Source organism: Mya arenaria, chromosome 4 (genome assembly GCF_026914265.1).
Source record: "Mya arenaria isolate MELC-2E11 chromosome 4, ASM2691426v1".
Lineage (NCBI taxonomy): Eukaryota > Metazoa > Mollusca > Bivalvia > Myida > Myidae > Mya > Mya arenaria.
In genome coordinates this window covers 52,809,352-52,836,141 of record NC_069125.1, presented here as the reverse complement: position 1 = coordinate 52,836,141, position 26,790 = coordinate 52,809,352, and the positions used below count along the sequence as shown (strand labels likewise).

General features: G+C 37.5%; 3 protein-coding genes across 3 annotated transcripts; 2 read left to right on the top strand and 1 right to left on the bottom strand.

Moving 5' to 3' along the window:
- Nucleotides 1–598: 598 nt before the first annotated feature.
- Nucleotides 599–10,881, top strand: LOC128233067 (NACHT and WD repeat domain-containing protein 2-like). The gene is made up of 8 exons (XM_052946944.1): nt 599–836; nt 3,472–3,693; nt 3,847–3,935; nt 4,305–4,421; nt 4,617–4,794; nt 5,018–5,113; nt 5,370–8,817; nt 9,062–10,881. The coding sequence occupies exons 1-8, from the start codon at nt 803–805 to the stop codon at nt 10,215–10,217; spliced, it is 5,340 nt and encodes a 1,779-aa protein (XP_052802904.1). The 5' UTR covers nt 599–802; the 3' UTR covers nt 10,218–10,881.
- Nucleotides 10,882–10,979: 98 nt separating this feature from the next.
- Nucleotides 10,980–19,218, bottom strand: LOC128231615 (fructose-bisphosphate aldolase-like). The gene is made up of 9 exons (XM_052944642.1): nt 19,088–19,218; nt 17,753–17,892; nt 17,203–17,361; nt 16,972–17,079; nt 16,479–16,639; nt 14,388–14,471; nt 13,940–14,114; nt 13,177–13,376; nt 10,980–11,826 (listed from the first exon to the last, which is right to left on the bottom strand). The coding sequence occupies exons 2-9, from the start codon at nt 17,862–17,864 to the stop codon at nt 11,734–11,736; spliced, it is 1,092 nt and encodes a 363-aa protein (XP_052800602.1). The 5' UTR covers nt 17,865–17,892; nt 19,088–19,218; the 3' UTR covers nt 10,980–11,733.
- Nucleotides 19,195–25,433, top strand: LOC128231616 (mitotic-spindle organizing protein 2-like). Its single transcript, XM_052944643.1, has 3 exons — nt 19,195–19,293; nt 24,170–24,333; nt 24,813–25,433. Exons 2-3 carry the CDS (start codon nt 24,206–24,208, stop codon nt 25,018–25,020), a joined length of 336 nt encoding a protein of 111 aa, XP_052800603.1. The 5' UTR covers nt 19,195–19,293; nt 24,170–24,205; the 3' UTR covers nt 25,021–25,433.
- The last annotated feature ends 1,357 nt before the right edge of the window (nt 25,434–26,790 follow it).

Sequence of the window (26,790 nt, the reverse complement as noted above, 5' to 3'; positions counted from 1 at the left end):
ATAATCAATTGTAAAAAAATGTAAAATAACATAAGTAAATATTCAATATCACCGTTTTTTCGGACGATTTGCCTCATATTATAAGGGCAATTGTAATACAATATATTTATTTGATATGGTCACTTTATTTTAATTGTTAAACTAATTGAAACAGGTCATTTGTTTGGCTGCAATTGACATAAAACGTTGGATATCTTGAAGCATTAGGTATACCAGGCATATGTGGAGTTGGTCATTATTCACTCCTATCAGTTGATGATATGGATCTTCATAATGTAGTTTACATGTTTCCCTATGTGTTTTTCTTATTTAAACTGCTTATGAACCACTTACATTATTGAAGTGTTTTAATAGTTGATATCTTGTTTCTAAGCAGCCAAGAATTCTTAATAGGGGCAGTATAATTATTTCCACAGGTATCAACCGGAATCTTATTGTCTGTCAATAATATTGATATAGAATATAAGGCGATTACTTTGGATTGTCTCTTGCCTTTACAACGCCGCTACCTTACAGAATACATTGCTTGTATGTTTAAACTTGAACTAATTCCGTATGGATCGATCGTCAATTTTAAAGCGGCTCAAATAGCGTTTAGTGTTCGGTAAGAGGTCTTCCAATACAGCGATTCATTAACAGCCCATAGACTCAAGCCTGGCAACAGGAGGGCTCGGTGTGATAGGAACTTGATCCTGGAGGTGTTACCCTGACTAATTACCCCGGTATCTGTGCCAGGAAATTGAACAACTGGAACTGTAATGTTGTAGGTGACATGGGACTGTAAACCTTGGGGATTTATGACATGCAGAAGATGAACGGTACCGTCACGGGCAAAGGTTTGTATACGTTAATTATGATCTATTTTGGGTTTAAAGAGCTCTCTACCTTGTGTACAGGGGCATAATGATATTCATCGTAAACAAAATGACAATCGTTATTTGATAGTTATCTATCTAGCACGTATACCGATACCCAAGTAGACACGAATTACCATAATCACGAAATGCCTGGCCAGAAAATGATTGATACTCGTACTCTTTATCACTATTTCCACAGTTCGTTCAAAAGTATTATATTTGGTTTCCAGACTTTTTCAACTTCGCTGCGTCTTGTACTGAAAGACTGCAAATCTCAAGTGTGGGAACATTTCAACGTCATTACAATAACTTAATGCAATAAAGTATATAATAAGCTTATATCGAGCAACAACCTTTTCACTTTAGATTGCATGCAAAAGTCCTTAATCTGCGTTAAAAAATTGGCTCTGTACCAGTTTCTCATACAGGGCTGATGGTTAAATAGCTGACCGTTTCCAAGACCTTCACACGCTTATATAAATGTTGACAACCAAAACATCCATTGTGTGGTCTGTACCAATAAATGTTAAACGATTTAAAGAAAACAAATTCATTTGATTATTGCTGTTAATGTGTTGGCTTTAAATTAGTTATGAATGACAAAGACCAGGTCATACTGGATACGATTTATTTGCCAGTTGTTATTATTATTTGTTATAGGTCCCTTTATTTGAAAACGTTAAGCCTCTTAACTTTCATTAAACTAAGCAAAATCTTGTATTCTTGCTTTAATTCTCTAATTCTTTAATTTAATCTTATGAATGTGGAATTTTAATCAGCTCTGTACAATTGCGTTATCTATTTCAAAGCCGATTTTTTTCTGTGATATTGAACTATTGATCAAACTGCTAAATTAGCACCATATCTCGAGAAAAAATCTACTTTAATCCATTTTATCATTTTAAGATAGCAGATCATGTGGGCAGGAACGATTTCATTTCGATCCATTTTGGTATCAGATAAATAGAACTTAACCCTAAAGATATGTTCCTTAAAGTTGTCAGGCTAATCGTTTAAAGGGAAAGTAATATATGTTATCTCATTTTCAGTAAGGCCGAAAACTGTTATTTGTTTCCACTAACATCTCGTAAAGAAAATAAGGTAGGAAGGAATAACTTTTTTCTGATAACCGGGAATCTGGACCAAACCGACCTATATCCTTGTATATCACTTTTGTAGAAAAAATAAAATATAAAATGGATTTTTTTTTAACTTGTCCCGACTCAAAAATTGCATTTTTTTTAGGAAATAACGAAACAAAGTCCACACTACGGCAAAAAAGAAGTGAAGGTTCACGAGGAAAAATAGAGTCGGTAGGGTTAGAGGAAACAAACGTTTATTTATACGCATGAGTGAAAAATCGAACACTGACTTGTAGACGACTGTTATTTTATTTGATATTTCGACCATAAGAGTATTTGTCAAATGTAAATACATTTTGATTCAAAATCTATTTACATTTGACAAATACACTTTTTGAACAATACATCGACTTCCTTTAATATACACCTACTTCCTTTAATAGTGAATGTATGCTTTTACCCTCAGCATGATGGCCATTTACCCGAGCAGCACACGTCCAAACCAAAAGCCCGTATATAATCGTACCGAATAAAAACCAAAAGCCCGTATATAATCGTACCGAATAAAACGTGCTATATCAAGGAGTTCGTGATGATTTATTAAACTTTTTATATTCCAAAGGTGGGAATTGTCGGTGTGATTATAACATAACGGATTTGCAATCTGTAAAGAAAGAATTCTCTGGCGTTCTACTAGCTTTGCATATTGTCCCCAATCAAACATGTTTATATTATTTGATAGTTAATTAAAGTATCATCAATACAACATATATACATCACCTATTAAATATACATTAGAATATGCATTGCCACTCAGTATATGAGTTATAAGAGACTATAGCACACAAAAAACAAAACTATACATTACTTATTTAACATCTAAAATCGATATATACAAAAGTAAGAAACTAGAAACCAATGCTAATCTTGTTTTAAAACTTAGTTAAATCAAACAAAATAAAATACTGAAAACATGAACGCGCACAAGCGTGCATACTTATGAAATGGGTGTAAAAAATCTGCAAGTCTCAAGTGTATCACCCCGGTCAGACCGTAGATGAACTGATTAGCACTTTATATGTGGTTTGCAAAGTTGCAATGATGTAACATGTCATTACTAGAAATTGCAAATCCAACTTGATTGAGATTTCTAAGTTCTCATTTAAGACAATGATGCTAATTACAACCCGTACTTAAATGACCGTTCTTTAATTACCAACAGCTAGTAGATATCGGGTTGAAATTACCATTACTATCAATTTGCTATCTTAATTGTTTTTAGTTTGAATGTACTGGTTCAATACTTTTTCAAAGCAATGCGAACTGTGTTTTAGATTTTCTCACGTGATTCGCTCAATCTGTCAACCTGGCATTTGTTACCAACAGGGCTTCTGTCAGACAATCTAGATTCTAAGTCATAAAGTGTCACAGGAGGAAAATCCCTGAGCCCTCAAGGAGAAAGGACTGGGTCTATATAATCATTTTATAAGATATATGCAGTTCTCCACTATCGTTTGGTGTATTCTCCGCAGACGCCGAGTGCAAATTCCACATCCGCCACCTGGACGATGTTGTGGACAAAAATGGCACCAGCATCCACAGAGCGGACCTGGAAAGGGCGCTGCGATACAAGCATCTCGATATCCCGGAGTTCAAGGTCGCCGAGACGCTTCTGAGGGGCGGAATTGACCTTGAAAATTTGCCATGCCAAAAACCCAAAGTAGTGCGAATGTTCGTCTGTTCGTCAGGACAAGGTAACCAGCCCAATTCTCATAATTGTAAACATTTTAAGAACAACCATCTATTTGTAAATAGAATGATAGATGGTACAAAGATTATTAATATTTGAGTAATTTTAAAGTTATTGAGTAACGTATTTGAAAAATAAAGTAGTCTCGTGTTTGCAGATTTTGAGGCGGAGCGTAGTTATCTGTTTGAGAGCGTGTATCCCCAGGTCCGCGAGTACTGCCGCACCAACCATGGAGTGGACTTTCAGGTATGTGTAGCCAATTGTTCTCATCTAACAATGTACTGTACATTTAGACAACACATTTGTTTTTTTGTTTTTATCTGTTAGGAGTGTGAGGGTAGGGGGGATGGTACAAGTGGTCTAGCGGTATGCACGTGTACAATACGTGTAGGTGTCCACTTCCCCCCCCCAAGCGTTCGCGAGTTCGAGCCCAACAATTAGGGCACCCGTACTGCGTTTTAGCCAGGGGCTGGACTTGAGTGCGATTTATTACACTTCACATTACTCTTATTACATGATATGCCTCATAATCGAGCTGTAATAATTTATTGTTAACTGTCTTTTTGTGAAATAAGGCGTTATTCCAGTCGGTGTATAGACCGTGTTGTTTTTTAGTTGGTGGACATGTACTGGGGCGACTCCTCGATGCCGGCATGTGACCCACACAAGATGGCCGCCGTGCACGAAGAACTATCACACTGTCAGCAGACATCCATGGGACCTAACTTCCTGGTACGCTCTCAAACTTTACACTCTTCATACTTTCTTATCAATAATCAAATGAATGAATTATACACAGGAATTTTGCACGACCACTTGTCCGCTTAAATATATATAATATGTAGATATTTCTTTGTGTTTTTGAACTAGCTCATTGCTGTAGTTTCTTGCACGGTGTTTTTTATGTGACCTGCTTTTGTTTTGCAGCTGTTTATCGGTCAAAAATACGGAGAGCCTCACGTGCCGGTGGAGATTCCAACTACCGACATGGACAGTATCCGCTCCGCGTTGGAAAAGAACGGAACTGACGTCACTTTGCTGGACAAGTGGTTTCGGAAAGAGATGAATGGAACTCCAGAAGTATATCGACTCGTTGATATAAATGGTAAGCATTCATCCGGCAAACTTTACAAACTATACATAAATTAACCATTCTTAGCGTATTGAAAGCTCAGATGACCCCACGTAACTCCACAACGGGCTCAAACGTCCATTTTCCTGGACCTATTGCAAGAAAACAGTATTTCTTTCAAATTTAATGAAAATGATAAAATGTACGCTTAATCTTAACTAACATTAATAAATGACAGTTTTGTTTCATTTCACAGGAGATTTCTCGCAGGAGTTCAGCGAACTTGTTCGATTGCTACAAACGGGATCGTCACTGACGAAAAACGTCCCTGAAATAAAATGTCCAATGTCAGGTATACAATCTCGTCAGTCATGGAAGTATAAGATACAATCCAGCGGTTTACAAAATAAAATAAAATCTTATCAAATAAATCAAAATCAGACGACTTAAAGCTTTTGACATACATGAAATGAATGGTGTACCTTCGGGCTTCGGGTATAAGACTATGGAAACTTTGTATGGACACGTACATGGACATAGACATGCAGACCTGTAAATAAGATGGTATTACATTTTGAATGACTGAGGTTTTTATGTTATTGCTTCAGACTTCGAGCTGCTGGTGCAAACAGGAATACTTGACCAGGACCGGAAGAGCAGGGACGTCAACTGTCTCGTGTATGTCCGCGACATCCGAAATATCGACGAGCACCTGGGAGCCAAGAACGCCGCAATGTTTGTGGACCTGGACACTGCGACGGGCACGTGGGACGCGGGCCGGAAGGGCGCCATGACGGCTCTTCGGTCGGTTGTAGAAAAAGGCGTTACTAGCGAAAACATGGTTAAGGCGGAAATCGAATTAAACGGTTGCACGCTTGATGAGGAGAAATCAGAACAATACGTGGCCGAAATTGGCAGACATTTCTACGAACGAGTGACACAACTTGTCAACCAGAGAATGCTCGAGCGAACACCAATGTACAAAGATGAACTGCTGTACGATATATGTTTGCACTGGGGTCAAGTAGGAAGATACACTGGACCCCTAGTGGCCCGCAAAGAGGTCCTAGATAGTATCAAGGGCTACCTTCTCAATGAAACCGACCAGCCACTTGTGTTTGTGGGTGCCCAAGGTTCAGGCAAAACTAGTTTGATCGCAAAGGCTGCAAATGACATAAACGAGGCAATTGCTAATTCTGACATTTCGATGCCAACATCCCTCATCGTCAGGTTTGTCGGGGAGACCGGCCTGTCGCGGGACATTCAGCCTTTTCTGTACAACGTGTGTCACCAACTGGCGTACGTCACCGGCCGTCGCCGCCAGGATGTGCCGTCCGAGTATCGCGCGCTCAAGAACCACTTCATAGATCTCGTGCAGCGAGGGGAGTACGGGGGTATGCTGGTTATTCTCATTGACGCTCTTGATGCAATGTCCAGTACAGACAGCGGCCATAAACTGGACTGGTTACCGTCTAGATTGGCATCGAATGTGAAAATTGTGATCACTGTTGACTCTGAAAACGAGGATATGGTTTCGAGACTTGAGAGCAAGGTGGAACAAGGCTTGATCGAAATACCCAACTTCACCGACGTAGTCTGTGAGGATCTTGTAAAACAATTGATAATAAACTGTAGCAAAACCAAGAAAACGGTGTGGTACGATGAATGGCGACGGATTCAAGCAATATTTAAGTCAGTATCGTCGCCGTTATACGCCAAATTGGTCTATGAGCAAATGGTTTGTACGTGGCGGCCGTTTGACGAAGTTAGCAAAGAACCTGTGCCAAAATGTATCGAGGATCATATCACGAAATTGTTCGAAAAGCTTGAGAAACGACATGGGCGCATATTTGTTCAGCGCGTTCTGGGATATTTGACTGCAGTGAGTAACGGTCTTAGCGAGTCTGAGTTGGAAGACATTTTGTCATTAGACGAAGATGTTCTCAATGACGCATACGAGAAAGTGGGCGAGTACTGGAGTATTCGGCGAATACCACAATTCTTCTGGCCACAGCTACGATACGATCTGGAACCATATATTGCCGTACGACAGATTGACGGTATCGCCACAATTACGTGGAGGTACAAAAAGTTCGCCGATGTCGCCGCTCGGAAATATTTACCTGATAATAGTGAAACTGTGAGGCAAATGTACTCCACAATGGCTGATTATTTCCTTGGCGAATGGTCCGGCACCCGCAAGAAACCGTACCAACATCCACCCATGCTGATGGCAAAGTACAAAATAGTAGACTGTGACGACGAAGGCTGTCGTCATGTTCCTTCACAGCCGTTGTGGTTTGGACAGTTTCTTAAGTTCAATACCAGGAAGCTTAATAACTTACCACATACTTTGCTGAAGTCTAGACGTTACGAAGATTTGAAGGCGTCAGTATTCTGCAACTATGAGTGGATTGCAAGCAAGCTGCGAACATCTACCGTACAGCGACTGATAGCTGATTTTGAAATGCTGGACGATAGAGAAGCGAATTTGGTAGCCGATGCGATTCGAATGTCCAAATCCGCACTTGCAATACGACCAGACGCACTTGGCACCGAGATAACGGGTCGTTTATTACCTCATATACACAAGTATCCATACATCAAAGATCTTATTCGCCAGTGTGACCTCGACGTTCAGCGGTGCTGCCCGCTCGTGCCAAACTCGCAGATCTACAGCGCCCCTGGTGGCCCTTTACAGTATGAATGTGACGTTGGTGGTTTTGATGACAGCAACCCAATTGACATCGACGTCTTTTCAAGCCCCGATGGAATACTTCTTGCTGCCAAGCCGACCTACAGCAGTCGGTTGCGCGTCTGGGAGCTCTCTAACGGAGAGGAGCGTCCAGATATAATGTTGCCCTTAGGTGCCGTCCGCCCATCCCGGGGAGGCAAATATATTAACATCTTTGTTGACGACTGCAAGTTGAAGACTTACCGATCCGATTCTGGTGTTTTCCATGGCGAAATGAGTTATGGTCCTGGAAAAATAGCACATGTTGACGTAGCGAGCAAGTATCTTGGACTTGTTCTCCAAAAGGGGGCCGGGCCTTACGTGTTTGATCTAGAGCGGAGTGAAATACTGCACAAATTCAGCTACCACACGCATGCAGTTGCAATAAGTGACAATGAAGCTTATGTTCTGTTCAATGCTGAAAGAAACATTCTGCTGTACGAGCTTCCGACTATGGAGAGACGGTGTGTTGCCACGGCAACGGACGTCGCTCATGACATCATCTTCATCAATGACATACCTAAGTGCTACGTAATGACAAAGACCAAATTATTAGAATCAATACAATTTGATGTTGTCAACAGAAAATCGAAGACGAAAACTATCCTTACAGACATGGAAGCTAAGGAGTGCATCCCATCAAACTCGAAGAACTTACTGATCGTCCGATGCAGTAAAACGCTGCACGTGGTCGACACGGTATTGGATCGTGTGCGAGCCCGGTTTCAGAAACTTCCGCCGGGCGTTTTTGTAGATAACAGCTCGCAGTTTAGTGGCGCTGGTTTCACTCCTGACGACAAGATGGTGGTTGCGGCACGCTACACGTATCTCATTATTTGGGACGCAGCAACCTGCTCTCCGATCCGTGTTCTACAGTCAGCGGTATCGCCAATGGTCAAGATATTTACGCCAGACAGCATAAACAAGGTGGTAACTCTGCTAAAAAACAACTCATTTCAAGTCTGGGACCTGGCAAACCTTGACCGAGACACGGATCACTCCGCCGAGGTCCACCAAGGTGCCGTCGTCTCAATGGCGGTCTCGTCCAGCACGGACTACATCCTGTCCCATGACAATGCCACGCCGGACGCTAAGCTGGTGTGCCTGCGGACGGGGAAGGTGGTGGACACCCTGCAGCACAGCGACAACGTCACGGACCGCGTACTGGAGGTACTGCTGTCGCCGGACGGCCAATACGCCGTCACAAGGGCGCGCCTCGTGGACACCAACGGCGGTATCGCCTCCACGTTCGACCTGGTCACTGATGATGTCATGTGGGAGGTAGAAACAGCATCAAAAGTGTTCCATGCCATGTCCAACAGGTAATGAAATGGCCCCTGTTGTGTAACACACCCGAACACAATATTGCCAAATATTTTCGTTTTCTTGTGGTAAGAAGAGTTTTCTACAAAAAAGATCCCCAAACATGCACTTGAGTTAAAAAGGAGTAATAAGTATCAATCTCATCTCTCACTCTAACCAGTTATATTGATACTACCTAAATGCGGTCCCCTTTTGTTAATCATTATGCTTTCTACTAATGTACAACTGGCTTTGCAATTGCAGGTACATTGTGTTCAGTCCTAGCTCGCATACGGCTGCGTTTGTCACCTGCGCCTTCTATAACCGATGTGATTGGAGCGAGAACATATATAACGTGTTCATTGTGTGCCCAGAGACATCTTCAAACTACACAATTGACTTTCCCTACCACACCGAGTTTGTTTCACCGCCACGGATTGTCACCGCTGGGAAAGATTCCTTCTTCGTCGCGGTCGTGCAGACCAGCGAGCGCACTGTTGACAAGACAACAAAACGCGAGTTGTCGCGCTGGAATGAAGTCCGCTTAGTCGTACAGAGGATGGATTCATCGCACAACCCAGAAGACCTTTTCTTGTACAGAGTTCAGAACTGGTCTAAGGAGGTTGGGAATAAAGATGTGTTTTTGGATTTCATTCCCGTGAACGAAGAGAAGATTTTGGTTGTGTATGCAAAAGATCTAGCTTCTTATGAGTTTGTCACAGATAAGGGAATTGTTCCGCCAAAAAATGTCAAAAAGGGAGCTTTTATGTTCGATGTAAAGTACAAAACTCCTCTCAAGCATTTCCCAGACTTTCTTTCTTGTAGTTCAAGCTTACGTGGTTTACAAATATCTAGTCAGTTTACCTATATCATGGACAGCGACTTACAAGTGTTCAAATACAGTACAAACTCATTCCACCGACAGATCACATCGTGCTCATTTGCGTCCGGTACTGTCCGCCCTGCGCTTGATGGACGGTACCTTATAGGTATATCAGGGGACCGACGGACCATCGTCGTCGTGCGAACCTCGGACGATAAGCCACTGGGCTCCATGTACGTGCACGGGCGCGCAACGTGCCTCGAGATGGCCGAGGATGACCGTACCGTCGTTGTCGGGTGCGAGGACGGAAGAATCATGATCATGAGCCTCATTTTGGAGTTCGCCGATCCGCTAAGAGAATACATTGAGAAACTTCCCAGCAGAGTCGACGACGAGTTTGAGGAGAATCTTATACTAACTGATGTCAGGCGCCTGTCCATGTCGACGCCCGACCAGCACAGACTGTCAGCTCGGCTCCGGGAGAAGGCGCGTGACGAGGAGCGCCGACCGCCGTCCTACACGACGCTGCAACGCGCCGTTACCATCTCCCGCCAAAACAACCGCTACAGGAACACACCTTCCTGTGCACAGCAGTGATATCGTGGAGCACCGTAGCATACAGTCGACAAAAATGGTGGACACTTTTTAGAAAATTGTTTGAAAATACTTTAAGATATAGCAATTAAGTGATACAATATGAATGATATTGAGAATAGGCCGGCTTCATTTGCCTAACTCAGGCAAATATTCATCTGCAATCGGGGCAATCAACTATTTCTCCACTTTGTTGTGCTTTTTTGGCACCTAAATGATTTTCTTCATGACTTTGATTCAAGTGTTGTAATTGTTACACGTTATCTTATACATACAATTCATTGTTACTCTGTCAACCTGAATCATTTGCTATTTTTGTTTATGATACATAGTTTATTTTTATAGTTGAATAGAGCATTTATTTAAGTGTTTAATCTTATGATGATAAGGTCTTGCATTGCTGCCAAGCAACTTCTGTGATATATGTAAGGTTAGATTCTAAATAAAATTCAATAGCAAAACAATAGATTACTTTCTACTTGTGCTTGTGTATACATATTAATGCTCTGTTATGAAGACAGCTTAAAGCTGATCTATATCATTCATTCCATTTCCGGAGAATAAACCAATACCATTTTGAGCAGCTAAGGTAGAGTTCTCTCTGGTGGGGCTCGAACGTGTGACCTCTTGAATGAGAAGGTGGGCAACTGACCATCTCAACCTCAAAAAACACTAATAGTATCTGGTAGCAAGAGCCTTTCACATCCAGCCTATTCAAAACATTAGCTCTCATGAGATCTGGATTAAATGATAAGTAAGTAAGTGTTGTGTGTTTACTTTTATTTCAATAACATCAAGGGAAAAACTCAGACAAGTCTAAAACAGCTCTCTACAATCAATAATGTGACAGATACGAAGGCTAATTACTCAAATTGCATTCAAGTAGACTACATCTTCAAGTAAACTACAACTGAGATTCATAAATAGAACAGCACTAACAAAGAGCATTTGGGATTAAAAAAGAGAGAGTTTAGGGGTCCTTGTGTACTAGTAAATTACCTGTAGAAAGCAATATGTATATAACACAATAGTTATACTGATGAAATGAGAGCCCTTATTACATAAACACACGCATTAATGGCCAGACAGTTCTTAAATATGCTGGTTTAAAGCACCAAATTAACTAAATATACAGAATGCGAGTCTTGTGGATCACATACAAAAGCAATCTCAAAAAGTAACAAAAAAAGATGTTTAAGTAATCACTTCATTTTGTGCAACATCAACAACATACTAGTATAATAATAACAATTTCACAATATCAAATTTAGATCTAGTGCCTATCCCTCATTAGAGACAGTTTAATAACAGAATCCAAAGATATAAATAAAATGTGTATATTATATTCAACAATTTATCAAAATATTTAATATAATACTAAAAAGAATATCAGTGTTCTTAACATTTATTGAGAGTAAAAATTAGAAATAACGAGTTGAATAATTGATAATAAATTAGATTAAAAATGTCTGTATTTATAAGATTGTTCACTAAGCACAGTGGGAGGGTTAGAGTTTATCTAGTAGGCGTGCTTCTCCACAAACAGCGACTGTCCAGCAGCTGCACTCTGGATGTCACCCTTGTATTGTCCCATTGCAGCAAGACCGTTGGCCTGAAAAATAGCAAAACATATTTAAACAAGAGATGTTTGTCAAACATTATGCCCTCCCCTCCCTGAGCGCTATGTTGTCAGGATTATTTGGACAATGGAATGAAATATGCATGGACCTCCAAGTCAAGTTTTAGGGCCATGGGTGCAGGCAGTGTCAAGTTATCACACAGACAAGCATTTTGCTTTCAAGGTCATTGGGACCTTCACCTTTGACCCGATGACCCCTTAAATGAATAGGGGTCATCAACTGGTCAGGCCCTACCTACAAGTCAAGTTGAGGGCCACCGGTGCAGGCATAGTTGAGTTATCACTCAGACAACCTTTTATCATTCAAGGTTAATGTGACTTTGACCTTTGGCCCAATGACCCCTAAAATCAAAAGGGGTCATCTTCTGGTCAGGCCGAACCTCTAAGTCAAGTTTGAGGGCCATGGGTGAAGGCATTGTCGAGTTTTCACTCGGACATATTTTTATCATTCAAGGACAATGTGACCTTGACCTTTTGCCCGATGAACCACAAAATCAATAGGGGTCATCTACTGGTCAGACCCAACCTACAAGGCATGATTGAGGGCCATGGGTGCAGGCATTGTCATATTAACAGACAACCTTTTATCATTCAAGGTCACTGACCTTGACCTTTGACCTCTAAAATCAATAGGGGTCATCTACTGGTCAAGCCCTATCTTCATGTCAAGTTTGATGACCATAAGTCTAGGCAGTGTTGATTAATCACTCAAAAAAGCTTTGGTCTACTAACGGACCGACCGACCGACATGTGCAAAGCAATATACATCTCTTCTTCGAAGGGGGACATAATAAAGTAGTTGGTATTGAATGCAGTTGGTACAAATACTAACATTGAGACATTGCAATTTTCAGACTTTATTCATTTGCGATAATGCCATTTCAACAGCAATTATGAGACCTTTTCACTGGGACTGCATATTAAGATTTTGAGTTTCATTTTTACCACAGAAACCACTTAAGTGACTGTGTACAAGAGCACCGCAAGATGATTCTGATACTTATCTAATTTTCTCAGTCAATCAGGGGCAATAACAATAAGCATTAACATACTTCACAATTCTAAATGTATATATATTAACAATTATATACCGGTAGTCAAGGCAAAGGTTAAAACTTTTCCATAACCAAAGACAGTGACACTGTGAAGGCTATAGTATAATATTACCTGACGTTTTTCAATGAAAAATAGACAAGCTAAAAAAATCATGAGACTTATTTCTTTTCTGTATTTTAACAGCAAAGTAACCAATAAAAGTACTTTGTATATCCTTCAAGCTCCAATCTTCACTATCATTGTGCTCAAAATGAAATGAGACTTTACCTTAGCCCTCATCAACAGCTCATTCTGTGCAGTTTTGACATTATCATCCTTGCCTTGCCAGGCCTTGAGAACAGAGGCCTGGAGGGCACGTCCGTATGAGAAGGTGAGGGCCCAGGGCTTGCGGCCAGGGAATGCGTTGATAGCGCTCAGGTTGATAGAGGCATCCTCCTCTGACTGTCCACCAGACAGGAATGTGACACCTGTACACGAAGATGATGCCATCATAAAGCAAACCAATTACAGGATATTCAACTACGACAGGATATTTATAGGGCTTTTTTAAACTGAAGTGTAACTGTTCACAGTTTAAGTAAACTAAAGAGTGACATGATTTATCTTGCTGTAAATATAACAACATATGTATAGGTAATAAACATTTCAAATTTAATAGTTAAGGAAGCACCTGTAGCTTGATTTTTAAAATTGTGATGTCTGTTATCCAGGCATACCCTGGGTGCAGTTGGGAACTTTTTTTTACACATAGATGTAATAGAGATCTTTACATAGTGTAGAGTCAAACAACTTTTACACAAATGATAAAAGTCACATGTGCTATTACATTCCATAGAGCTAGATTTTAACTTTCATAAAGAATTCATGTGAATTAAAGGACTTTTGGCACAAAGTTAATATTTCTGCATAAATTCATTATTGACATATAGCTTAGTGAATTTTGTTTGACTGCAATATCCAAAACATCCTGTGATGTGGAACATTTATTGTTGATGATTATTCAAACAAATGAACATAAAACAAGCTATACCTGCCACAGCAGGTGGTACGGTGCGGCTGAGAGCAGTGACGGTCGCCTTTGCAATGTCCTGGGCAGTGTACTTTGTGGTGCATGACTGACCAGCCGTCACCATGTTGGGCTTCAGCAATGTACCCTCCAGAAACACATGGTGGTCAGCCAGGGCCTTGTACTGGAACGCCAGCACCTGGAAACATTGTACATCTTATAGTAACATATCTGTTATGAAAGGTTAATGCAACAAGAACACAAGAGAGACACTTGACAATTAAATTTAGTTATTAGAAAAGCTTCTAAGAAACTGATAAAAGAATAATTTAAATTTACACGATACCTATTTCACGCTGGTTCGCCTCAATTGTAACTCACATCAAACAAAGAAAAGAATTAAAATTATTTAAACATAGGGACTTTCTATTCTCACTCATAAATGTCATGCAGATTTAATCTCAGCTATTACCTGTTCAGTGACTTTCTGTGCGGTGTACAGGTCATGCGTGCCATCAGGGAGAACCTCTGGCTCCACTATGGGTACCAAGCCATTCTGAAAAAATGAAAATACATCATTTGTATTTGGTAACCTTCCACTTTTTTGGTTTGCCCAAGAAACAGTTTTCCCAACTAACACATGTTATAACTATCTTACACTGGTATGACCTAAATGCAAATCACAACTAAGAGGCAAATCACAATAATGAGAAAACAAAGAGAAATCTAAGGTCTTTGTAATGCATATACCGGTTGATGCAATTCACTGTCAAGAAAAAAATGACAGGGCATACAAATACACATGCCCATAAGGCTGGAACTATTTGGTATTGAAAATTGATTAGCTCAAAGTCTGTTCAAGTGATTAAATTATTATAGTAAAAGTGACTTGATATTTCTCTGCAACAATTGTCTCAAGAAAGAAGAAATAAACTGACATTTTTGGATGATTTGCATTTTCCATTCTATACCTGAACCAAAAAGAAAGGATGTATAAGAGAAGTACATAATCTGACAAAGAGTGTTGATTATGATTACTATTTAAGCATATGCTAGATTGTTTTCCTTGTGCACAATAAATGCAGGAACGCATAAATGATGACATCTACAACTGGTAAAAGTCCTAGAAAATAGAGATTTGAATCAATGCCAACTTTTCTAGACAGGAAACATCCTTGGAGGTGAATTAGGATAACACTGCTGTCTAGTGATATTGATTCATGGATTCTGCACAAGCATGCAACAGTGATTTCTGGGATTCATTTCTGACAGCAGTGATGCATGTTTGTGAGTGAATATGTGATAAAAGTAGAATTTACAGCCAAAATCCTTATTCTTGGTATATCGATCTACTGCAAACCACTAAAACGTCTGTTCTGATTAACTCTGATATACCAGTACTAAAATTCCAGGTAGTCTGATCAGAATGATAGTAAGAACTACAATTGCCTTAACACATAAAGCTTAGGGACAAAGATTACAAACACAAACACATTTTTCCTAAATCAAAAATACATAAGTAACTAGAACTGTAAGCCAAAGGCTAACGAATACCCCCCAACCCTTCCCTGTCTAGGTTGTTTGCCCTGGCCTTAGTTATGGTATCATTAGAAAGCACAAGGCAATAATACAGGTGCACAAAATCACATATACAAAGGTTCACATCATGGTGATGGATAGCTGAAAGTTTGAGAAAAATATATTGAAAAATGACAAAGGAGTAGGCCACCAAAGCGAATATTGTAACAAATTTAAGGCCTGTATGCACCTAACTTCAGGACTTTTGATGGTCTTTTTAAGGACAAAATCAATTAAAGGTCTTTTTAAGGCCATGCAAACATTCTGATTAATACAGGTGCACCAAATCACATATTCAACAGTTCATATCATGGTCATTGACATCTGAAAGTTTGAAAAAGATTTATAGAAAAAATGAGAAAAAATGACCAAGGATTAGGCTAGACAAAGCTGTATAATTTTTGCCTATTTTAACTTATTCAGGGGCCATAATTGGAGACATGATCATGTGATTCCAACCACACTCACAGGGGCAAATGTTCTCACCATGGCTAAAAGTTTGAAAAAGATTCATTCAAAAATGACGAAGGAGTAGGACGAACAAAACTAATTTTACCCAATTTAACTCATTAAGGGGCCACAACTCCACTCAGGATCATGTGACTCCCACCAAATTCATGGAGGCAAAGGTTTACATCATGGCCATTAATATTTGAAAGTTTGAAAAAGATTTGCTCAATAGCTTCAAAGAAGAATCCTGGACAAAGCTAATTTTGCCCAATTTAACTCATTAAGGGGCCACAACTCCACTCAGGATCATGCGACTCTGACCAAATCCACGGAGGCACAGGTTTACATCATGGTCATTAATATTTGAAAGTTTGAAAAAGATTTGTTCAATAAGACGGACAGACAGACGGACAACCCGATTCCAGTATACCCCCCCAAACTTTGTTTTGGGGGGTATAACAACTCGCAACACAAATACATGATGCATCTCCTTGATGTAACAATAATTGCCTTAAGACATTACAACAGAAGCTACCTGTTGACAGATGGAAGCATATCGTGCAAGGACGTTTGCGTTCTCAATCATGGCCTGGTATGATGGGTTGTGGGAACCAATCTTCAGCACACACCGCCATTTGGCAAACTGGGCACCATCCTTCTTGTACTGGGCACACCGCTCAGACAAACCATCCAGACCTACACATTGATCAATTGTTATTAATGTTCTGACTTCAATGTAAATCTATTTAGCTATGTTGCAGTGTACACAATAAGATTCGAAATAAAAATAATAAGTGAATTTTAAGAAGAAAAAGTAGTACAGTAGCTGATCAGTTACTTAACTATTTCAAATGGTTCTACTGTAACTTATTGAGAACCCTGATGTTGTTATGAATACAAACTGTAATTTTCCATATGTGGTATTTTACCCCTTTTTTAATATAAGCTCTATCAATTACATGATGTTGTATTAAAGTAAGATTTAAGCATCAAAAATGTTTAACATGTAGTTGCAAGAAAGAGTGTACCTTGTGTTGTACATTCATCATCACTGCCAGCAAGGGGCACAACTCCTTTGTCGACCTTGATGCCGGGAATCATGCCTTTCTGCTGGAGGACCTTCACGAATGGAACACCTGAAAGTAAAACCTAGATGTAAAGCTCATAATAATCTTCAGATTTACCAATCTACATATAAAACTGATTTCAATGACTTAACTGTAAAATGAATGTTTATCAAAGACTCTTTTTTTACGTACCATCTTTGTTTTTCTGGTAGAAGGTCTCGTGGAACATGATGACACCGCTGACATTCTCCGCCAGAGCATCAGGTGAGGAGAACAAAACTTCACGGTAACGTCTTCTGTTTTCTTCTGTGTTCTCTACACCAATTGGTCCCAGGCGTTTACCCATGGATCCTACAGTAGCATTTACATGAAAATCAACATCATTTACCAAAAAAAATCAAAGCAGTACATTTTAACAGGTTTCATTGGTTATTCTTTACCAGAAAAGTCAAACACATTAAATTTAGACTTTGAAATAAGCACCACTCAAGCAGCAAGTTTATGCAAAAAAAATTTTTTCTCATACCGTAACACTTTTTCACTTCATCTTATAGTTGTACAATTCATTTCAAACCTGTTTGTATTCACATTTCAAATATGATAGAAAAGTTTGTTACAGGTCTTTTCAAGTAAAAATCGAAATTAAGTATCTAAATGTCACTCTTGAACTGCGATTACAAAGTTTACTTTACTGTTGACTGTTTTGGGGATAAAATATTTACAAGTCAAAGAATCATCTCACCTGTAGACTCATCAGCAGCTAAGATTCCCTTGCCGGGAGCCGTAATGGCATTGGCAATCTTACGGAGTTCATCTTCCTGCTCCGGAGTCAAGTACTGAGGGAAGATAGGCATGATGACCTTTTCTGTTGGCTCTTTTACACTACAGAATAGATCATAATATGCATTTATTAAGTAAGTGTAATCCAAATTACACCACATCCCCCAAGCAATGGTCAAAATAAGAATTGGTAATAGCAAGCAAAATAAAAGGTTCTTTGAAACAATTTTTTGAAATACCAGATTTCTTTACACAACTTGTATAAATAAACACCAGACGGTGGTTCGACACTCTTAGTACTGTTTGCAAGGCCCATCAGTTAAGTTATCCATAAAATGTGGAGAGCTAATATTTCTTTTCTGTTATCTGTTTTTTTTCACTGTTTGCTTGATTTAAGGTTTAGATATCACTAAGTCTTATAACTATTTCTTGACACAAATTTTGTTAGTTTGGCCTAAAATTTACATAGGATTCAGACTTTAGTCTGGTTGGCTTCAATCAATCATTCATTCTATATCTAAGGCACCAATATTTTTCAAAAAGATACTTAGTGATTTTCTCTCACTGTCAGCTTATGGATAATAATAACTGATCACTAAATCCGTTACTGAATTTATACCTTCAATTTGCTGTAATTTATTGACTCTTTTTCTAAATGTTTAGCATATATTAGTATACAAAAAAAACCTGTTTGGTCATCTACAATTTTTAAGCTTTTTGTAATTTCAATATTCTGATTACTAATCCAAATAATCATGATTTTGAAAGGTGATATGATTTGTTTATCAAATTTTTATTATATCAAAATTTATTGAAAAAAATTCTCCTATGATCAATCAAACTACTTGTTGTATTCTACAAAATTAAAGGTATTTATTTTCTACATTTGGGCAAAAACTCAACTTATTACAACCCCATTAGCATCACATGTGCCCTTCTATCTCAGATTTCAGTCAGCACTTTGACTTTACAGCATGAAGTTGATTCAATATAATAATTACATTTGTGAAACTGGAAAGAACATTAGTTTTACCAATCATTCAACTAAACGCTACTGAAAGATAAGTCCCCACCAGTAACTTTCAGCTCATGCTATTATGATGGTGCACAAGACCAAATCATTAAACATCAACTGATTAGAACCCAAGCATTTGCCAAGGTCAGAAAATATTTTCATTTTTTACTAATTCAATGGCATTATATCCTGGATACTTGTTTAAATTGGAAACTCATAGCAAAGAAGTTCCTTTTATTTGTTCTGTTCAATAAAACGATAGAAAAAACCGTAAGCACTCACCTTAAATGAAAGAAACCCGGTAAAAATGTCAATCAGGAATCAGCACTGCTTGCTGTCAAACTTGTAGAAGGGTCAAGGTTACCACAATGTCAAGGACGACTACTCAATTTGTCACTTCCGGAGAGTAAGAGAAGGGACGTAACTCTTAAAAGCGGAAATGTAAACAAACAAACCATATCTGCAAATTTTGCTTTGTTTTTCAATAGGTGAGTTTAAATAAATAAATCAAAATTTAGAAAATCCATTTGTTTTCATGGAATCGAAAATCAGAAAAAGATCTAACATATTTATGGATTATATGCATTTGTCATATATTTTCGCGACATCTCCAATTTCAAACCGAACTTAACGGACGTTTTATACGGGGTTCTTCCAATCCGTGCAGGACGAAGTGAACCATTTCACAAGTGAACCAGTTCCTTAGTGTACCAAGTGAACCACATATGTATTATATAGTGGCTATTGTGTGATGGCACACTGCCTGAAAGGTGATAATAACTAGTAATTATCGCCATTTGAATGCAAGACTTCACACATTTGCTACACTGTTAAAGATGTTTATTTAGCTGTTAGAAATTGACTTTTAAGCTTCATGACAATTAGTATAGTAGCTATTTTATGATAGTAACATAAATACAAGAGATGCATAAACATTATGATATTTATTACTTGATGCATTCAACATTATTGGCTATTACTAAGGTGTTTAAAAATTCAGTATTTTGTTATTATTATATCATAGGCTCAGATTATCTTTAAAATGCTAGCGAAATGCAGATGGATCCAGCCAAAATGTCATGAAACACCCACACTTATTTGTTTTTGGTACATGACTGAGGTGTAGTCCAAATAATTGTACGTTGACGGATTTTTTTTAGATTTTTGATATGGCAAATCCTTCACGTACAAATTGTTAAGTATCAAAAGTGGGTAGTTGTTCCGATCAGGATTCCGGGTTAAAGCATATAGCGTCTATAAAATATCATAAAAACAAGAAATATTACCAGATAATGTTATTTTATATTAGTTTCGTACACAAAAAAATAAATATCCAACTTATAATGATGAGTTTGACGGCTTTTTTTCATTTCATTCTGTCAAAACATAACGATATATACATGAAGGGTACCTGCAAGGCTTTAGGGCACAGTTTTAAATCACTCGGAACATTTCGGCCATGGCCGAGTTGTTACGATTGTATAACGAGGTCTATCTCGAAGCTTTGTCGGAGGAGGCCGAGCTATTACGATTGTATCGAGTTGTTCCCCTTCGCATAATTGTTGTCTGTGTCAGTCAACTTTCGTTTCATTGGAAAGGTAAACAACTTGTTTTAATGCACTTAATGCTTGTTTAGTGCAAAATAACATTTCACTTACATGGTAAAATATGAATATAACTCTTTATGATCAATTTCAACCATAAAATACTTCACTTAAAACAATTTCAATATTTTTAAAACACCCCCGTTTTTTTGCACATTCCCGTTTAGACGTTAGGGATTGGAAGAATCCCGTATAACACGTCTATTATTTTAGACTAGACTGAGGTGTAAATAACAAACATAGAGAATTTTTGAACATATATGGAATAAAATTCAACAAAGTAGGATGTATTGATAATATATTCATTATAAGGATTAAATAAAAAAGTATTTTGTTTTTCATTTTTCTTTTCCTTTTTTCAAAACATTGTTATATCAAAATACATAATTCTAATAAATAAACACTTTGATATGATTAACAATTTATCCATATCATCTATTAAATCATTTATACTCAGGAAAATAAACTCTGAAACATAATATCTAATTAAGAGAATATTCCCTATATAACATATAGATGGTTCACTTCGTCTCACCAAGTGGTTCACTTAGTCCTGGTTCACTTAGGAAGTGGTTCACTTCGTCCTACATTCCTTCCAATCCCTAACGTCTAACCAGGTTTGTGCAAAAACCGGGGGGTTTAAAAATATATTGAAATTGTGTTCAGTGAAGTATTTTATGTTTGAAATGGCTAATAAAGGGTTACATTTATATTTTACTATGTAAGTGCAAAGTTATTTTGCACAAAACAAGCATTGCCATTGGCCAACAACTTGGCAATGCCAATGGCTGAAGTGTTCCGATTGTTGTAAAACTGTGAACTGTAGCCTTCATGTTTATATCGTTATTTTTTGTTAGAGTAAATTATAAAATGAATGACCCATCAAACTCATAATTATTATTGGATATTTATTTTTTGTGTACGGAACTAATATAAAATAACATTACCTGGTAATATTTCTTGTTTTAATGATATATTAAAGACGCAATATGCTTTAACCCGGAATCCCTATCAGAATATCTACCCACTTTTGGTACAAAACAATTTGTAGGTGAAGGATTTGCAATATCGAAAAAAAAACTGTCAACGTACAATTATTTGGGCTAGAGCAATTAATGATTAAATATACTGCACATGATCAGGTGCGTATTGGCGTTCATGTGATAATGATATGTTGCGAGTGCATGTATGTTTCTGTCAGTTTGCTATCTTAGTAATTCATGTCAATTACTGAGACTGCTTCAAATAAAAGATTGTCGAGCAAGTGATAAAGGAGATGACTACACCAGAATTCGGCCTACAGAAGCCTGACAACCTGACACTAGCAACAAGTAATCACAGTGCCCAGATGATCCAGTTGACCTTGAATTTCAGTTAGAGCATGAATTCATCAGTCCTGTGTCTATCAGGTTGTTGAGTATGTGAAGCAGACCTAGATCAACGGATCCTATGGTGTCCAGAGATTGTGTCTTTGTTCTGAGAACAAATCAGAACAAACAACAACATCAATAGATGGCATAGTAGCATCAATACCACAGCTGGTAGACCCAACCTTGGATTCAATGTATTGTTCCCTCTCCTCCGTGGTGAATCTGAGAAGTCAACCTGCAGATCCGCTGGTTCAGCAGGCATCTTCTCACCCACATCAAACAGAAGCTAGGACTGCTACAAGGAGGACGAGCTCACCACCACCTCACTTCTTAAAGTTCTTCAAACACCCAGCAACATCGCCAGATTTGGACTTACCGCTCCATCAGACACTGTTCACAATGATGACATTACAAATTAAACAATCTTTGCCATATACATAAAGGATTGTTGCTAAATAAATAAGTATCGTTGAAATGTCGACTCGGAAACTAACTAATGGGCATTTATGTTTATTATTGACTTTGTCCTATATTACATGAATTTCATAATTTGACCATAAGTGAAGCTTACGTATTGAGATTGTTGTGTAAATAATGTACATGCTATACTGGGTTTTATTTATTTAACACCATCGAAAATTTCTTCATTTATTAACAAAAATATTTTATTCAAGTTCCTGTTTGTCACATAAATAAATTAAAAAATATGCAACTGTAACCTATTGAGATTTTTGTGTAAAATATGTATAAAATTATGCTAGAAATAAAAGACTTCACACACTCTGCTTGACAAAATACCCTTCAAAAATATGAAATCAATAAGATGGTCTACTGAAATTATTTCTTTCTTTGTGGTTGTTCACACTTTATACATGATAGGACATAATACTAAATAAATGCATAACAGTGTGTGTATACCTCGTGATAAATTACGTCATATATGCTATGTCGGAATGCAATATTTTGCTTAAAATAAAGACTTAAATCAAAGATAACTTTTCGCTCACTACACCATTTTAAATGAAACAAAGGCCAGTCTATGCCGCTTAAAGAGCCCCACCTTTGTTTGATAACCGGAGTTTGATAAGGTGATTAGTTTCATCAAACACTTGGACAAACCTGTTTCCAAAACAATGTTTCGACAGTGCTCCGTCAAACGGCCGTATCGTGAAAAGGTTTGTTGAAGTTTTATAAGAAACTAAACTCTCAATCAAATTTGGTAATAAACCGAAGGCGGGGCTCCGTAAGTGGCATAGACTGCGCTATGTTTCATTTAAAATCGTAAAGAAAATGAAAAGTTATCATTGTTTTAAGTCTTCAATAAAAGCAAATTATAGCCTTCCGACGTAGCATTTATGACGCAATTTATCACGTTGTATACACACACTGATTAATTGCTAATTTTAATAATGTTGATAAACTGTAAAAATATGTTGACAGAACAACCCGTACCCCTTTAATCAATGCAAAAGGCAGTAAACACTTGTAAAATCAGTAACAGTACTACTTTCATTAAAGAAATTTATAGTTTGCCGTGATTATCTTACAAAGTCTGTTAATACATGCAAGATTCGAATGTTGATCATGTAGTTAGTTTGACTGTTATTTATGCTTCACTTTTTGTTCTATCCTACTCCTAAGGTAGTCCACCCAAATGAATGTCATAGACGCTTGGATGGATTTTACACTTAGCAGTCTCCAGACAGATATACATAAATACATATACATGTCAAAATGATATAAAAGTATCCCTGAATGCTCATTATTGTGGCTAATGCGGTAGGCTACTGCTGATTATAAATCATACAAAGTGGTTTACATAGTTTTTAAGGCCTGATTGTTTTTCACAGTGAGATAGGATTTCCAAACGACAAATATACCTTTTCAGTCAGTTATTATAGTCTTAAAAACAGAAACAGCATCCAATAAGAGCCAAGGATACATTTTGGTAAACTTTAAACTAAAATGGATGGAAAAGTTCAACTCTCAATTAATCGTAATATAATAACAAATATTTTGTGCATTTTTTTTTTATTAAACATCTTTTCCCCTTTTATCATTTAATGCAGCTGAAACTGAAGTCCACTAGTTTTGAGCACAGACCAACTCCAAAATCTGTGGGGTCTGCATGGGTCTGTGAGATTCTGGGCTCAAAATTGTGTCTCTCATGCATTTATGGTTTGGGCTTACAATTCAATGTAGTTTTTAACCAGAATTAGGAATTATCCTAGAAAAAGTTGACTTATTGTTTGTTAATTAACATTTTGAGCTTATCTCTATTGTACTCCTACTGTGATAAGATAAGTATTGTCAAATAAAAAAAACCTGTTGATGGCGTCAACCTATTCCTGGAATAGACCCCTGAACTAAAACAAATATTGTTTTTCTAGGATTTCCCACAAGCCAGGGGGATTTCTTATTGCTCAATGGCTTCCAGAATCAGCCAGACAGTTGGGGTTCAGCTAACGAGCAGGAATGTTCTCACACTTGACGAACTGGAATTGTATGAGCTAACTCAGTTGGCTGGTGTTGTAATGGACCCAGAGACATTCAGGTATATAGTAATTGTCATTTTAAGTTCAACTTGTATTTTATAATAAAAGATATTGGCCCACTACTTGCATGATACATGTATAATACATTTATTTACAGGTTTGATTTTGTTATCTTGACAAAACCATGTAGGTTTTTTACTTTAAATAGCTTTTAACTGTTGTTATAAAATTTAATTATGAAGCTTGTTTTCATCAATTCACATTTAATAATTTTTATTATGTAAACATGCTATTTTTGATAATAGGGCATTGTAATGAGAATAACGACAATATCCAGATTATGAACATTCACCCAGCCCCAAGGGTTGTGTTACATAGAGATATAAAGGAAAAAAATTCTTGTATGAAACCAGAAGGCCTAGAGCTAAGTATTTGGTTTGTAACACATTTTTCTATCAGAAACAAACACACACTTTATTAAAAAAAATATTCAGTATTTTATTATTACTGTTATTATTATTATTAATTTAATTGGCAGGCTCATCCTTGACCTGCTGAAGATGAATGTCTCACCACAAGCCGTGCTGCAAATGTTGAAAACCATGTGTGCAGGCAAAAAGAAGGCACGTGCAGGGTCGGAGGATGGGGGTGAGGCAGAAAACATGGCCCCTCCCCGTTCAAGACAGGCTCCCAGAATACGCCACCCTAGTGCCGGTAGCTCACGAAGAACAGACCCTAAGAGATGATATTGACTGTCACATCCATGTATATTAAAAAAAAACTTTTAAACAATGATTTTAATCCCAGCTGGAAATGTTTTTCTGAAAAACAAGATATTTGAATTTCCTAAAAAATGAAAGTAAAATTTAAACATGTTTACTAAAATTTAGTGAAGTTCATCCAAGGTGTTAAGCATTAGTTTTGTGTTTTATTTTGCAATGTGTGATATGATATTTATTTTAATACTAGACTCACTAGATTAGAACATTAATACTTCTTGTAAGAGAAACAGTACAGGTGTAAATGAATGTGTTTTACCACATTTTTACATGCATGTAGTCTATTTTATTTTTGTACATAATAATATACTACATAATATGATAATAATGTACTACATAATATGATTGTCTTTTGTAATAAATTTAAGTTGGAAAAAGTACATTAGATATTGTAATCAGAACATCCGAGCAGGTCATGTTGTGTCACGCAGTCTGAAATAGATACTGAAATAAAACAGAAATGTAATAATGCTGCATACAAGGAGCAAATTTATGGATCTTCAACCTACCGGTATTCTTAAAATATAAATTGTCTTGAATTAAAGTCATTTATCAGTGTGCTTTAACCTTTTTATGTTATGTGTTATGAAAATTTGGAAATCATTTAGCTCAGAGGTTGTTATGCTGCACCCAGTTTGAAATCATGTCGGTCATATGTATTTAGGGAAAAGCACCAATGCCCTTTTTATGTGATATAACTGCAACTCTTATGATTTAAGTGAATGGAAAAACAGATTGTTCACCACATTGAGATGGCATGTTTACAACAAGATCCAGGTCTTTGAATCAACATTTTGGCTTATATTCTTCTTAAACATCTTTCATGAGATTGATCTATCCTTGGCGTGTATAAGAAATGCCTGGTCACTCCTAACCTTCTGGTATTTTATTTACAATCTTTACAATGGGCCTCACAGCAAAAAGAGTTGATTTAAACCTTGACAAGGAAACTTTCTCTTGGCCTCTAAAAAAAGTATGATTACTGGCCTGGTATTCGATATGATTCTTATCCTTATTCTTAGATATGCCTCAGTGATTTCTTTCAGTCTATTGGCCAGTTATATTTACAGTCCAATCAAAACACTCAGATTCTACTTTAAATTTAAGTCAAAGCAGGAAATTGAATGGCTGGCCCTTGGTCTGTTCTAAGGAAACTGACTCATACGATCTATAACAGCTTACTGCAGTCTCTACATTCAACTAGAGCTATCGCAGGGGTGATGACTATCCAAGCACGCTGACTTGGCAAGGGGATATTATTTATTGATTCAGACAGATATCAAAATATAAATCATAAGTGATTGATTATTTGATTATTTCTAGGAAAGTAATTCTTTTTTCTCACATATGGGCATCAGAATATTTATCAGCATGACATATAAGACCATTGTGAATATTGGTCATCTCTGGTGAAGAAACTAGGTCACTAGGTAAAAAATAAGAACATATTGTAAGTTTCTTTTTCCTTTCACAGAATCGTCAGTGTTCATCCAATATTCAAGAAACTTAGACAAAATATGTCTAAGCATGATATATAGAACCAAATCAAGAAATACCTGAATTAATAATATCAACCAGTTTTTATATGGGTCATCTCAGGTGAAAAATCTTCAATCTTCAGGAATCTTGGGTCAAAATATTTCTCAACATGACATTTTGAACCAGTGTGAACATGGGTCATCTCAGGTCAAAAACTAGGTCAGACCATTGTGAAATAGGGTCAGCAGCCATTACTAT

Coding starts and splice junctions, on each gene's coding strand:
- LOC128233067 (XM_052946944.1), top strand. CDS start 803: ATGCAGAAGATGAACGGTACCGTCACGGGCAAAG. Junction 837..3,471: donor CGGTACCGTCACGGGCAAAG/GTTTGTATACGT, acceptor TATTCTCCGCAG/ACGCCGAGTGCAAATTCCAC. Junction 8,818..9,061: donor TTCCATGCCATGTCCAACAG/GTAATGAAATGG, acceptor TTGCAATTGCAG/GTACATTGTGTTCAGTCCTA.
- LOC128231615 (XM_052944642.1), bottom strand. CDS start 17,864: ATGCCTATCTTCCCTCAGTACTTGACTCCGGAGCAGGAAGATGAACTC. Junction 14,472..16,478: donor ATGCTTCCATCTGTCAACAG/GTAGCTTCTGTT, acceptor TCATTTTTTCAG/AATGGCTTGGTACCCATAGT. Junction 14,115..14,387: donor CACAGAAAGTCACTGAACAG/GTAATAGCTGAG, acceptor CAATGTTTCCAG/GTGCTGGCGTTCCAGTACAA.
- LOC128231616 (XM_052944643.1), top strand. CDS start 24,206: ATGGCTTCCAGAATCAGCCAGACAGTTGGGGTTCAGCTAACGAGCAGG. Junction 24,334..24,812: donor ATGGACCCAGAGACATTCAG/GTATATAGTAAT, acceptor TTTAATTGGCAG/GCTCATCCTTGACCTGCTGA.